At 41.3% G+C, this 15,689-nt stretch overlaps 1 protein-coding gene across 3 annotated transcripts in view; it reads right to left on the bottom strand.

Moving 5' to 3' along the window:
* Positions 1-10,231: 10,231 nt before the first annotated feature.
* The window catches only part of LOC108415660 (class I histocompatibility antigen, F10 alpha chain-like), a 31,738-nt gene continuing 26,280 nt past the window's right edge, over positions 10,232-15,689 (bottom strand). For 2 of the 3 annotated variants that reach the window (XM_037542723.1, XM_037542724.1), the window contains 2 exons: positions 11,323-11,391; positions 10,232-10,998 (listed from right to left, as the gene is read on the bottom strand). In XM_037542723.1, coding sequence (XP_037398620.1) covers positions 10,946-10,998; positions 11,323-11,391 — 122 coding nt within the window. In that variant the 3' untranslated portion in view covers positions 10,232-10,945. Of the gene's footprint in view, positions 10,999-11,191; positions 11,221-11,322; positions 11,392-15,689 lie in introns of those variants that run through there. The other variant, XM_037542725.1, reaches the window with a different exon arrangement.

Genomic DNA, 15,689 nt, shown 5'->3' with positions numbered 1-15,689 from the left:
TGAGTTTTGGCATACTGCAGTCGACTTTTCTTGTTCTTTGGAGTCAGCAAGGGGGTGCGCCTGGGAGTTCTGGCATGGAGGTCTTCGTTATGCAGTGCGTGCCTGATTGTCTGAGCTGAAACTTTGGTGACCACATCTGACAGGTCTTTTTTCAGTTCCTTAGAAGTCACGCGGGGATTTTTCTCCACATTACGGTTCAGGTAGTGCACAGCAGGCGCGGTCAGGATCTTCTTTCTGCCACGACCAGGTAGCGTTTCCACTGTGCCCTTTAACTTGAACTTGCGAATGATGCTTCCGATAGTGTCTCTTGGAATATTTAACAGCTTCACAATCTTCTTATATCCATTGCCATTCTTGTGAAGAGAAATAACCTCTTCTCGTGTCTTCTGGGGCCATTCTCTTGCCTTCACCATGCTTGTAAACACACCAGTAGATGTCTAGAAGGAGCTGAGTATCACAGTCCTTTTAAATCTGCCTAATTGGTGCTTATTATGCTTGATTGCTGCTCGTTGACATCCACAGGTGGTTTTAATACCTGATTGAAAACACTGGAATGAACCTCTGTTCTTAAGAGTGGTAGTCATAAAGGGGTTGAATAATTGTGTCAATGAAGAAATCACAAAAAGGCCATTTAATACTTTATGACAAAAACAATTGATGCTATTTTAGTTGCATTTAGTTCTTGTAAGATTTAATTATGAACGCAATTACAAATGTGCACTGAATTCCATAAAACCCTTCACAGCATTGGGGGTTGAATAAATTTGATCACAACTGTATGTGTTTTACTTTTGTGGTCAACTGCTCAGGTTCCATCTGTTGGTCTCTGGTTGTCTCAACAGTGCTCAAAGTAGAGCAACTGACCTGCAACTTAGATCAGAAAATGTGTAAGTTCTGGTAAATATGGCAATTGTTAATATATTACCTTGAGGCTCTGTCCTAAATAGTAATTTAAATTTCTTCCCTTTTCTTTTTTTATCATCCTCCGTTACTCTATCACGTCCACTGTTAACCGTGAGTATGTATGTCCTAAGGTAACTATACCTGCGAACCTATAAGGCACCAAGAATATGGTCTGAGGCTGATACACTAGACAACTTTCCTTACAACTACCTCAACAAGTCAGAAAAAAGCTAGTAGCATTTAACAATTAACAATTGTTTTGGGGGCCATACACACAATAGTATTTCCTAAACAAATCTGGCCCAAGGACAGACGACTATTGCAAAAATAGTTTGTAACAAATCTTTGAAATTCAGCCGAAGCTGTAGCTTAATACAGAACAGGCTCTGACGCTGTAGGTAAAGGCCCAACCCACCATTGACCAGAATTACAACATGCAAAAGAAACAAACCAACAGCATTTTTCAGTTTTTGACATAATTTGTAAATTCCTATTACTCTTTACGTTGTACATGAATTTCATGATCAGTGGAGCAAATGAAACGGCCCAAAACGACCTGGGAAAATGTCTGGTTCCATGGACTTCCATTAAAAGCAAAGTAGGTTTTTTCCTTCTCCTGTAAAGTTACCATTTTGGAGATACGAGGTTTTCTCACACATATATACAACAACGATATATTACCAACAATAATCAAATAAATGTGCACCTAAAAAAACACAAACACTGCACTCACTCCAAATTGTGACTCACCAACAGAACAGGTGGGACGGGAGTCTGTTTCATTTAAAGCAGCCTTAAGCACTAATGTGCTTCTTTTCAGGAGCACCCCTTTAATTAAGAAGACGCAACCGACTGGGGCACCTATAATCTCATCAATCAATCTAAAAAACCCAAAGATAAGCAAACTAGGGGGAAACCCACTAAGGAGGGAACACTAGTGAGGAAAATACTGAGGAGGAAAAACAGTGACCATCACCCGTGGTATAATATGGTGCTGATCAATCTGTAATACAGATAAAAATACATTTGCATTTTGCACATTTTATTTCTTCAACAATGTGTGACTTTGGAGTTTTGAACATTTTACTTCACTTTTACAGTGTCAGCTGCTGGAATTACTGGATCAGCCAACACTGTTCTGTCATAGTGTGTTCCATCCTCCTTTTACAGCTCCACAGACTCTCAGCGCCGTGTGCTGCCCGGGTCCTGTTCTGGATTTACTGTACGTCTTTCATATGCATTGCACTGTATCGTCTGCTGTGTTTATTGTGTTGTTCTGCACTTGTGTTCCTGTGTGGGTCCTGGAGGAACGTCACTTCGTTTCAGTGTGTAATTGTAAAGAGCTGAAATGACAAAGGCCTTGACCTGACATTCCGTTAGCTCTTTAGCAGTCCTGACTGACCACAATTTCAAAACATAAAATATTCAGTAAGCTTGTACCTGTTGAATGACAAGACTAGTGGTATTCAGTGCCTGACCTCCCTTTATTCCACAGCACTCAAATGCTCTCCACATGAAGGGGCATGTATTTCAATGAGCTTTAACCAGATATTGACCATAAGGGGTCTAGAGTACCACTCCCACCCCAGGTCTCAAGAAGAGTCTCTCAGTTATCTCTGACCCCATCTGTCATTTCATCAGTTCATCTCTTGCTTCAGGTTACGTCCCTTCTGCCCTTTAAACTTCTGCTATCACTCCCATTCTTAAGAAACCTGGTCTAGATACAGCCAGTCTGGAACACTGTTCCCTGATTTCTAATCTGCCCTTTTTTAGTCAAACTGTTAGAAAGGGTTGTAGCTTTCTGAAACACGCACAGCTGTCCATCCTGCGGTGGCAGTCAAACTGGTGGCAGAAGAGGGATTTTTAAATGATGGCAATTGGTTTAAACTGCAGGTGTGCTTTAAACTGTAGCTTCCACAGACAGCAGTGCGGTTTAAGAGCCGTTATCAATTCAGATTTAAACTAAACCAAGAAAGTGCATCATCATGTCTGTTGTACAGTAAACGTACTGTAAAGAACACAGATATACACGGCCGCAGAGTATAAATGAAAATAAAAACATTAGAAATTAGTTTAGAATAACAGTTTCAACAGTTTTATGGCAATAAGGTAAATTTGACAGTACAAAAACTTCCATTATCAAGCAGCTCTCTTTCAGATCTATAGCTGGAATAGAGTAGAATAGAATAGAATAGAATAGAATAGAATAGAATAGAATAGAATAGAACAATCCACCACGACTGAAATGTTCTAATATCTAAAGATGTGAAGAATTCAAAAAGGTGAAGCATAAAAACATTAAAGCACTTTTGAAAAGTTTTTTCAACTTAAAGTTTTAACATAATACAGAGTCCATTCAATAAACCCACCTAGTTTCATTCAGCTTGTTCAGTTTGGAAGTTCTATGGAGATTAATGATCATTTGTTTTATGCTTAAATGCAGTATTTTTTAATGAAGCACCAACTTGTGACTTTACGTAACAAGTAGTTTAACACTGAAGCTTTACTCTGAAAACAGTTCATGGTTAAAACAAATGCTAAATAGAAATCAATTAAAAGCGCAAATACATCAGAAAGGAAGTCTGCATAACCGCCTATGAATATGTTCTTATGAGCTTAATAAAAATTATGTTTTACTCTGATGGTGCTGAAGGGATTCATAAAAAAGTTTCAATGGAGGTGATAATTTTCTGTTTATAAATCAAATGTATAATGTGCATCTTCTGTGAGCTTACGCTAAAAAACCCAACAGAAAGAAAGCAGACAGAACCATTTGCCTTATAAATGCATTCTTACAAACTTTTAAAACTAAAATTGATCACATTCACCCAGATATTGCCTTAAAAATTATGAAATGAAGGTTGATAGAAAATGATAAATCTATTTATAAATCACTTCCATCTTTGTCCAGCCTTTGCTTAAAAGATCCACTGTGCTATGCTGAAAGAACTAAATCTGTTCTTTGATGCTTCTGAGCTTCTAAACTTTATCATTAACAGATGAGAGTGGAATGTAGTTTTGGGTGATTTTTCTTAAAGCTGCACTATATAAGATTTTTTGTTGAAGCTAAAAGAAGTATTATTACTGAATGAGCAGAATAAAAACAGGCTGTAATATGGTGAGTAAATCTATTCACTGATATTTGAGAACTGTTATTTGTTGTATTGTTATTGTTGTAGTAGTAGTATTTTATATGTGGCACTACAGGCTCTATTTTGTCCTTTCAAAATTATGAAATCTCAGAAAAGTGAAATATTCTGATGTATATCGTGTATCATAAGAATATCTTTAAGTATCATAATGTCATATTTTTTCTATATTGCCCAGCCTGTTATTCAGCAGCTCTCTAATGTCTTCTGTCTCATATTTCTAGGACTGTGTGAGACCCAGTTAGGATTAACACAGTTTATCTAACAGATGCTTTAAACCTAGTCCAGATTCTGAAGGGAAGTAAACTAAAATAGCTACTCAAGCATTGTGAATGTCGTAAACAGCTAAATAGATACAGATGTCTTGTTCTTGATTTGTGATAGTTGAGGTATCATGTTTCTAGTTTAAACGTTGAGTTAGTAAATACAAGAGAAATAAGGAAAGAATGATCATTTGAAATGTCCTAATATCATATTTCAATGTCTGCATATTCAGTCCCGTTAAGGGCACTGCAGGTAATGGAGCATTTATACTTTCGGTTTTATTAGTGATGCGGTAAAATAGTTCGTCTTCTTCTCCTTTGTGTCCAGCTGTCATCTGTATCATGTCCTTCCAGTAGTTAACACAGGCGAACACAGCTGCATTTGGTTCAGCCTGGTCTTCTGTGGTGCATTGTGGAACAAAACTGCATCTCATGAGGTGTTCCATGGTTTGGAGTTCATAGCACATGCATAAGTCAAGCGTTATTAGATTCCATTTCTTCAAGGATGCCTTGCAGTGTCTCTCACCGACTCACCCAGTTCAGTTCAGGGTTTTACAGACAGTCCAGGGTTGGTCATGGCCTGAGGCAAGGTACTTCATTTGGGGTGATCCCTCTCTCCAACCTTTACACTGCTGTTGCAATGTTTAAGCCATTGGCTGACCCTGGCATTGGCTGGGCTGGACTCCAGTACATCTGTGGTGTCCAAGAAACTCCTCTTGGAGCCAAATTGTTTCTCATGCCTCATGCTGTTCCAAGTTATGTTAAGCTCCCATTTTGCTTCCCTGTTTTTGAAGTGGAAGCTGTAGATATGGGTCTTGCAAGGATTTGGGCACAGATGGTTTTGTAGATTGCATGTTGACATATCTGAGAGGCCTTCTTCCAGGGTTGACTTGGCTTCTGGGAAGCCATGCTACTGCATTGCCAGGGCTAGGTCATCCACATACAAGAACCTGCTGCATCCTTCCGGTAGGGGCTGGTCATTGGTGTACATATTGCCAAGACACTGCCCTGTGGCAGCCCATTAGTCTGGTGGAACCATCTGCTTTTCTTGTTGTTGAGTGTGACACAGAACATCCAGTTGCTCAGGAGGCATCACTGCATAGTTTAGCATCATATGTCATGTTGTATAGTTTTTGATCAGCAGCCTGTGTTGAACAGTGTCATAGGCTGTTGTCAAGTCGAAAAAAGTGACGGCGGTGATATGTCTTCTATGTATAAGATTAGGTTCAGCAATTGTCCTGTGTATGACTTTCCTGGTTGTTGATTAGCTGCCATCTGTCTGTGAGGATAGACATGTATGGAGCAGTCTCTCGAACAGCTTGTAGGTGATGCATAGTAGGGAGTTGGGCCAGTAGCTTTTTGGGAGGTTGGGGTCTTTCCATGGTTTTAGCAGGATGATGGTGATCACTTTCCTCCAGTAAGTTGGAATATACTGGGTCTGAAGGTAAACTGTATGTTAAACACATTCAAGAGCCATAGTTGGGCGACTGGGCCTAGGTAAGTTATCATCTCAGTCATTATGTCTTCGCTTTGCCACAGCTTCATGGTGCCAAATCCTTCTACAAACTCTTCCGTAGTAAAAGGCTTGGTTAGTATAGACATGTTCTGTTGGTTTCCTGGGATGACTGTATAGTGATAATTACGTTTTGCCCTGCGCATGTCTATTCGTTTCCCATTGGCTACCAATTGGCTCCTGATCTGGTTTGGTGTGATGTTAGGTGTGGTTGGTGGTGTGATCTTGTCTCCAATCAGTTTGGAGATAGTGGCCCAGGTTTTTTTTGCTGTTCTGAGACATTTTGGTGTTTTTACACCAAGGTCTTGCCAGGTCATCTGCCTCTCCTTTCCCAGTAGTTCTAGGAGTGTCTCCTAATTTGCGAGTGGTATCTGAAAACTCCACTTCATATTGCTCCAGCAGCTGTGATGATTCCTCTGTGATGCCAGCTATGTGTTTTTTCCAGCATCCATGAGGGATGTAAGCACGTGCTGTCTTCTTCATAGCCTGGACAATCTTGGCGTAGTTGTCAGGTGAGGGTTCAATGTCCAGAAGGGCATTTTCCATTCCCTCTCTATAGTAGTCCCATTTGGCCTTCTTGAGGTTGAAACAGCATCTAAAGGGGACTTCAGACTTTATGACAGGCTTTATTGAGATTGGGTGGTGTTGTGACTTTAGGAGCGGTTGTAGCACTGCATCTCGCTCAGATGTGCTAGTCTCTGGCGAAACACAGGTCTGGGTTGTAACCTCTTTTCCAGCAGCCACTGTTAAAGGACTTTGAGAGTTTAGCCTTGTGTATTAACTCCACTGTGCACTCTAAAGCTGAAGTGACAATGATTCCTCTCTAGATGGCAACAGTTGTTGATTAAAGGGTTCTCTGCATAGTGAAATGGTTCTTTAGATTGATCGAGAAGATTGTAACAGCAGAACCCTTTCTGGTGCTACATAGGACCATTTTTAAAATGTGCTATATAGAACCACCTATAACACATTCTCCATCAACCTGAACTATTTCATCATGTAAACAACCCTTTAAGCATGTAAAAGGTTCTTTGAGTGTTCATGGTTCTACATACAACCATTTGCTTTACTACAGATCCTTTGTAAGAACCATCTTTTTGAATGACAGATGCAGTTGACCAGAGATTAATTGTCTTCCATTCTATATACTCCTGTTGGTCATATGTTAGTAGGTTACATGCTAACTGATCAGTATTTTGAAAGTTGTAGCTTCTAGTTTCTGTATTTTGATGTCCAGTTTCTCAGGAGCTTAATCATATTTGTCAGCGTTGACTAAGGGTCCATCATCAGTGATGATCATTTGAAGGCCAACATCCACATTGGCAAAGTAAATTGTTAAGCCCCATCCAAAGGGCACAAGGGGTCACTGAGTAGATTGATGAGTATGAAAATGATGTAAATCATAAGCTAAGGCCTTCATAGTCACCAGATCTCAACCAAATTAAACAGCTATGGGAGGTTTTTTACCAATGTGTCACACAACACACTCTCCAACACCATGATCGAAACATGCGAAACCCACAAAGGTGCTGCTGCTCTGTGTCTGTATTTTTGGTTTGTTTTCTAATGACAGAGGATGAATGCAGTCATTGTTGATTAAATATAGAAATGTAAGCACAGGAATTGTGTTAAGGTTTATAGCTGAATGTGCTCACGGCTGATCTTCCAAACATCACGTCGGTCTCCAGCACTGAAAAGTGTGTTTGGCTCTGAGGTTCCAGAGATGGAGCCACTGAAGGGCTACACTGAATAGAGCAGATGGGTGTTCATCACAAAGCCAACAGCAAAGTTTATCCCTTGTTTCAGTGCATGTGGCAGATGAGTGGCAAGTACCAGGATGAAGGATGTTTATTCTGATCTTCTGAATGAATGTCCAGTAGAGTTCTGGTTCTGTCTAGCTGTGTTAATTATCTAATCTGGAATTGAAATTAAGCAAGTTAGAGCAGGAAAAGTCTGAATTTCCTGGACACCCCAGAGCTAGGATTGAAGATCTTTTACTCAGTGGTGTATCGGCTGTAGCTGTTAAGACAGACATTGATGTAGTGGATTTTAGGACTTCAAACACTTAAATTATGAAGATACACCTGATTAGCATTCATATTCATGCGATGCATCAATATGTACATCCTAAAGTATCAGCAGCTTTTTCTTGTTTTGCACTGTTTAGTTCTGCAGCAAAGATGAGACAGTGGTGAAGGTGCTGCCCACCAAATGTACACAACTCATCTGATCCATAAGATCTTCATTTAATATGGTGTAAACGTGAGGAACCCAGTCTCTGTAGAACCTCATTTATCATCCTGGGTCTTATTTAATCAGAGACAAGTGGACAGTTTGAAATAAGAGCTTAATTTCGAAATATAAAAATAAGTACTTTCAAAAGTGCAGTATTTAACCTTCCATATAAAAACTGAATGAAGTCAGTTTTTGCAAACCCTCTTCCTTACATTTGACTACAGTGCATCGATAAAGTCACTTCTGAAAACACAGATTAAGGAAATAGATGAATCGATACAAACTACAGTTTTTCAAATCCACAGTCAAAAACCAGACATCACCTGTACTTTCACTGCAGAACAGATAATGCACTGAGGAAATATTGGTTTACGGGCAAGTGAATCAGTAGAAAGGCTCTACAAAAGTGGTCTAGTATACAAAATGTTCATAAACATAATGAAATGACAGTCGATGAAATGTGTAGATGTGACATATTAAAGAAAGACCTTACAAAGAAATGTCTGGAATAACTTAAAGATGAGGTTTTAAAAACCCACAGACATACAGAGCAATGAACATTATCAAATCAATTAGAATTTAAAACAGTAGCAACAAAATCAGTGAATCAACAATTAAAATGTAAATTCTTTCAAACAATATGAACATTATTTTATTTAAAGAAAAAAAAGACGTAACAGTTTTATTGTTGAAGAATTACAACCCCAATTCCAATGAAGTTGAGACATTGTGTAAAACATAAATAAAAACGATGATTTGCAAATCCTTTTCAACCTATATTCAATTGAACACACTACAAAGACGAGATATTTAATGTTCAAACTGATCAACTTTATTGTTTTTTTGCAAATATTCATTTTGAATTTGATGCAATATAGTTAGTTGAACTCAATTTTAACTTTAGTGAGTGTAGCTTGCTACCTTACTCTAAAAAGCTTAAAGAGACATTATATGTAACTTATGTAACTTAAAAATCATTCCATCTTGGGTCCTGAGTGCATTCTAACATTACAGCTTGAAATGTAGGACAGGATAAAATGAAAAAGTATGATTTTGCATGATGCAGTGAGGGACAATCATATAAAACTTGCTGTTTAGAACTGCACAGTTCAGTATTGTGACTTATGAGTCAGGCTTATTGAGAATCTACTCATTTAAAGCTAAACAAGAAACATACAACAAAACAATCATCAAAAGCACTGAAAAGCTTTGACTGTGTACACCTTTATCCAGCAGGGCCAACAAGTATGAACTACAGCGGACTTCCATAAAAACACGGTTCTCTATGGCATTTTGACCGACTAAAAAGCTGAACTGAAATGTCCCTACCATTTCAGATTTCCTGACCTGCTTCTCAAGAATTTCCCCGTTGTGGGACTAATAAAGGATTATCTTGTCTGTCTACTGTCACTCAACACATTTACTCGCTCATTGTTCTACTGATTTACGAGGCTGAAATCACTTCTCATTCAAATTCTCCCATTCCACCTTAAATTCTGCTTGAGGTGCTGAATGTAACAGCTGCACCATTTAAGGCAGAACAGGAAAAGAACAGAAAAACAGTAGAATTGTGTGTGGTGTGTGGGTGTATATGTGGATATGCATATGTATGGATATGTGAACATGTGTATGTATGTAGCAGCAAATAGTAGAATTATGTCTGGGTGTTTAAATGTATATGCATATGTATAGATATGTGAATATGTATATGTATGTATATCTGTATAATTGTTTTTTTCCCTCCCCTTTTTTTTTTTAATTAATTTTTTTATTATTTAGTTGTCTGTTTATTTACTTATTTTATTTGTTTTTTTCTCTTTCTTTCTTTTTTGTTTCTTTTATTTTTTTTATTATTATTTATTTATTTATTTAATTATCATTATTATGATTGATTATTATTATTATTATCATTTTTTTATTATTATTATTATTTTTCTTTTTCCTCCCTTCTTCTCTTTCTTTCCTGTCCTCTTTTTTATTGCCTGTCAGGCCTGGCCAAACAAATAAAATACAAACTTTAACAAGAATAGGCTTTAGTAACCTATAGAGCTTTTCTTGTGAAAACAAATATGTTTGGTACATCAGTACATTCGGATTACCATTCCGATTGCAAAAATTGCCAGATATGACAGGTTAAAAAAAAAAAAAAAAGAACAGGAAAATTCGAAAGAGAAGCGACTTTTTTAGAGAGAGATACCGTCTCTCGTTGCAGATTTAATGCACCAGGAAACCAACTGCGCTGCTAATAGATGTAAGTCCAAGTAACTAACATTCACGCTATGCTGCACACTTTGGAGCCAAGATTCAGCATCCAGTCTCAGAAATATTTTACTGAAACAGCGACACCCCTCCACCCCCTCCCCCACCCTCTACAACGAGACCAAAACCAATGTTATAAAATCACTAAAGACGCTGTAATGTGTGTTGCATGGACATCCGTTCCTACTGGATCTTATTTCACCCTAACAGCGCATTTTATCACAGATGAGTGGCAGCAGCGTCTCATGTGCTCCAAACAAGAGCAGTGAATGAGAGTCTTCCAGTTCACTCGCCACATCACTTCCATTTGATTTATTAATAAAAGATATTGGAAGTAAATTCATTATAGATCATTACAGAAACTTTGCTTTGAAACTACCACGTCGTCAGACAGTAAGAAAACAGAAATGCTGTATAGATAATCCTTTTATAATCGCATCGCAGCCTCTGAATCGTAATCGAATCAAATCGTGACGTGCCTGAAGATTCCCACCCCCAATGTTAAGGATTGTGTCTGAAGTGCTAAAGGCCTTGATATCTGAAATACAGTAATGTACAGTAAAATGCTGAAATCATTTGACTGACTCGTTGAGCTTGCTGGTCTGAGGTGTTGAAACAGCAGATTAAGCGCTAGCAGGAGCTCCATTCATGCCTTTCTCATGCATGTGTTCATTACCTGGAAAAGGCAGAGAAGAATAAACAAACACACTGAACCACACCTACATTTTCAAAAGAAAGCCTTAGGTACTGCATTATTTCTTACTACGTTGGGCGATCGTTTCAGTCAGATACCAAACATTTTGAAATGCTAAGCACAACTGACACTAACTGGTTCAAAGATTAGAATTAATCTGCTTCCAATAAACCAGACCTAACATTTCTTACGGTCTTCATGGACCTGAAAACAATGAAGATTTTACAGATCAGCATGTAGGCCTGCACAATCTAACTTACAGCTCATTTCTATGTTAATTAAATTACTGTGGATGTAATAATTTACCATTTGAACACAGAGGCACTTCTTCAGGGTGGCCATTTGCTGTTCCATTGGTCATCACTGCTCCATTTCCTAGGAAAAAAATATATATACTGACTTTGATCCTCAATCACCAAACTTTACAGTGTTAAAATTGCTGTAAAAAAATAGAAATCGTTTTATTAATGCAGTGTGATGATGTGATTATGTAGCGTGAATATTTTTGTAAAATGACATATTTAAACACTGTATTACTGCAGTGCTTCGGAAAACAGAATATTTGTCTGCATTAATGTGCACGTAAAATAAATGCATTCACTTTTGTACTGGATTGCCCTCATGGTTGTAACTACCTATAAGGGCCCCAGGGTCTGGACCTCAGTAGTTTCAGAAGGGTTTTTCTGTATGTCCACTAGAAGAAAGATAATATGGAAACACCATCATTCTCACAGTGTGGTAGCCTGCTCAGGGGCGTACAGCCATGGGGACCACAGGCTACTTAATCAGAAGGGCATGGAATATTTACTATGCTGAATTTCAATGAGCACTGTCACTGGATTAAAATCTCCCAAGACCGGCCCAATTCCTTCAGCCCTCCAATCGCTGCTCAGCAACTACTGCTATCAGTCACTGCCTCAAGTCTTCAGTTTACGATCGACACACATACTTGATGACAGTTTCAGAAGATTCACTGTGGAAACATCCATCCATCCATCCATCCATCCATCCATCCATCCATCCATCCATCCATCCATCATCTTCCGCTTCTCCGGGGTTCGGGTCGTGGAGGCAGCATCCTAAGCAATGAGGCCCAGACCTCCCTTTCCCCAGCCACTTCCACTAGCTCTCCGGGGGGGATTCCGAGGCGCTCCCAGGCCAGCTGGGCATTATAGTCATGCCAGCGTGTCCTGGGTCTTCCCCGGGGTCTCCTCCCTTGTGGACTTGCCTGTGACACCTCACAAGGGATGCGTCCAGGACGCATCCTAACCAGATGCCCGAACCACCTCAACTGGCTCCTCTCGACGTAAAGAAACAGCGACTCTACTCCGAGTCCCTCCCAGATGACCAAACTTCTCACCCTATCTCTAAGGCAGTGTCCAGACACCCTGTGGAGGAAACTAATTTTGGCCGCTTGTATTACCCAAAGCTCATTACCATAGGTGAGGGTGGGAACGTAGATCAACCAGTAAATCGAGAGCCTTGCTTTATGGCTCAGCTCTTTCTTTACACAACAGACCGGTAAAGAGCCCGCATCACTGCTGACCCAGCACCAATCCGCCTGTCAATCTCCCGCTCCCTTGTACCATCACTCGTGAACAAGACCCCGAGATACTTAAACTCCTCCACTTGAGGCAAGAGCTTATCCCCGACCGAGAGAGGGCTCTCCACCCTTTTCCGCTTGAGAACCATGGCCTCGGATTTGGAGGTACTGATTCTCATCCCGGCTGCTTCGCACTCGGCTGCAAACCGATCCAGTGAAGCTGAAGTTCACAGCCTGATGTCCCCAATAGAACCACATCATCTGCAAACAGCAGTGATGTGACACTGAGGTCACCAAACTGGACACCCTCCGTCCCCTGACTGCGCCTAGAAATTCTATCCATAAAAATTATGCTCCTCCTGAATCCGAGGTTCGACTATAACTTGACTATACTCTCTTCTCCAGTACCCTTGCATAGACCTTACCAGGGAGGCTGAGGAGTGTGATTCCCCTGTAGTTGGAACAAACCCTCTGGTCCCCTTTTTTAAATAGAGGCACCACCACCCTAGTCTGCCAATCCAGTGGCACCGCCCCTGATCTCCTCGCAATGTTGAAAAGGCGTGTCAGCCAAGATAGCCCCCACAACATCCAGAGCCTTGAGGAAATCGTAACGGATCTCATCCACCCCTGGAGCCTTGCCACCAAGGAGCTTTTTAACTACATTAATGACTTCGGCCTCAGGAATGGACGAACCTATTCCTGGTTCTCCAGACTCTGCCTCCTCACTGGAGAACATGTCGGTGGGATTGAGAAGGTCCTCAAAGTATTCCTTCCACCGCCCAATGACGTCTTCAGTCGAAGTCAGCAGCACACCATCTCCACTATTTACAGTGCTAGTGGCACACTGCTTTCCCCTTCTGAGTCGCCTGACGGTTTGCCAGAATCTTTTCGGAGCTGACTTAAAGTCACTTTCCAAGGCCTCACCAAACTCCTCTCACACCCAGGTTTTTGCCTTGGCGACGATTGAAGCCGCAGATCGCTTGGCCTGTTGATACCTGTCAGCTGCCTCTGGTGTCCCACAGGCCAACCATGCCTGGTAGGACTCCATCTATAGCTTGACGACGTCTCTCACCTGGGGTGTCCACCACCGGGTTCCGGATTACCACACCGACAGGCACCAACTACCTTGCGGCCACAGCTACAGTCAACAATGGAGGAGCGGAACATGGCCCATTCTGAGTCAATGTCCCTCAACTCCCCCGATATGTGAGTTGAAGATCAATCTGACAGGTTCCTCAGTATACGTTTGGGTTTGCCCGGTCTGACCGGCATCTTCCCCCACCACCTGATCCAACTCACCACCAGGTGGTGATCAGTTGACAGCTCAGCTCCTCTCTTTACCCGAGTGTCCGAAACACATGGCCGCAAGTCCAATGACACGACTACAAAGTCAATCATTGAACTGCTGCCTAGGGTGTCCTGATACCATGTGCACTTATGGGCATCTTTGTGTTCAAACATGGTGTTTGTGATGGACAAACTGTGGTTTGCACAGAAGTCCAAAAACTGAACACCACTCGGGTTCAGATCCGAGAGGCCATTCCTCCCAATCACACCACTCCAGGTCACACTGTCATTGCCCACATGAGCGTTGAAGTCCCCCAGTAGGACAATAGAGTCTCCAGGAGGAGCACTTTCATGCACCTCTCCCAAGGACTCTAGAAAGGCTGGGTACTCTGAACTGCTGTTCGGTGCATAAGCACAGACAACAGTCAGCACCCATTCCCCAACCCGAAGGCGCAGAGAAGCTACCCTCTCGTCCACCGGAGAAAACCCCAACATACAGGCGCCGAGTTGAGGGGCTATGAGAAAGCCCACACCTGCCCGCCGCCTCTCACCATGGGCAACCCCAGAAAAGAATAAAGTCCAGCCCCTCTCAAGGAGATTGGACCCAGAGCCCAAGCTGTGTTGAGGTGAGCCCGACTATATCTAGCCAGTATCTCTCAACCTCGCGCACCAACTCAGGCTCCTTCCCCGCCAGTGAGGTAACGTTCCAAGTTCCAAAAGCCAGTTTCAGCAACCGAGGATCAGAACGCCAAGGCCCACGCCTTCGGACACTGCCCGATCCACAAAGCACCGAACCCCTACTACTGCCCTTCCCATTGGTGGTGGGTCGATGGGAGGGGGGACTCATGTAACCCCTTCGGGCTGGGCCGGCCGGGCACCATGAGTAAATGTCTGGCCACCAGACACTCGCTGGCGAGCCCCTCCCCCAGACCTGGCTCCAGGGTGGGGTCCCGGTAACCATGTTCCAGGCAGGGTTCACAAGTCCTGTTTTTTATTATTTTTCATGGGGGGAATTTTGGATCACACTTTGTCTGACCTGTCACCTAGCACCAGTTTGCCATGGGAGACCCTACCAGGAGCTTTTGCTCCAGACAACATAGCTCCTAAGATCATTCAAGCATGCAAACCCCTCCAGCATGATAAGGTGGTGATCCAATAAAAGAGATATGATCCATGGAGAGGCACTGTGGAAACAGCTATGAGAAAAATCATCAATGACTGGTGCAGATCTTAGAACAGCTGTGGTTTGGCCGTAGACTGATCTGCCCGCTAAGTTTACATCTGTACCCGGAGTGGCTCAGACTTCTGAGGATATGCAGGTATGCTGCACCCATTTTATAGGCTGACAATATAACAACATGATACAAATGTAATAGTTTAACAGACTATTTTAAAAATGTAAACTCGTAATGTTGCTAGTCACCATGTTTTAGTCTAGTAGGTTCTCAGTTCTAGGCTACAGGCTCTGTAGTTGACTATAGGAGCGATTAGAAGAGAAATTAAAGTTGTACTGTGTTGCCTGCTCTTAAAACTACAACTGGCACAAGAAAGTTCTCTGTTTACCAGCATATTGATGGCGTAGTATCATGTAACTATGATGAAATCAAAGGTACATTTGGCTCCATTTTGTCTTATTGCCCGACTGCCATGTTCTTAAATATATTATACATTATTTTTATGTTCTATTATTGGTATTATAGACAATATCACTAATAGTTTTGGTTACTTAACTCCAAATTTCAGTTTGATAGTACAGATATGCCACAGATAAAACTGATGAGGAACAAAAGTGGAATGTGCGTCCACTAATTTTACGATCAGATTTGACCGTATGCAACTTGTA

Source organism: Pygocentrus nattereri, chromosome 11 (genome assembly GCF_015220715.1).
Source record: "Pygocentrus nattereri isolate fPygNat1 chromosome 11, fPygNat1.pri, whole genome shotgun sequence".
In the NCBI taxonomy this organism is placed as follows: Eukaryota; Metazoa; Chordata; class Actinopteri; order Characiformes; family Serrasalmidae; genus Pygocentrus; species Pygocentrus nattereri.
The sequence above is the reverse complement of the archived record's forward strand: the minus strand, read 5'-3'. Positions and strand labels throughout refer to the sequence as shown.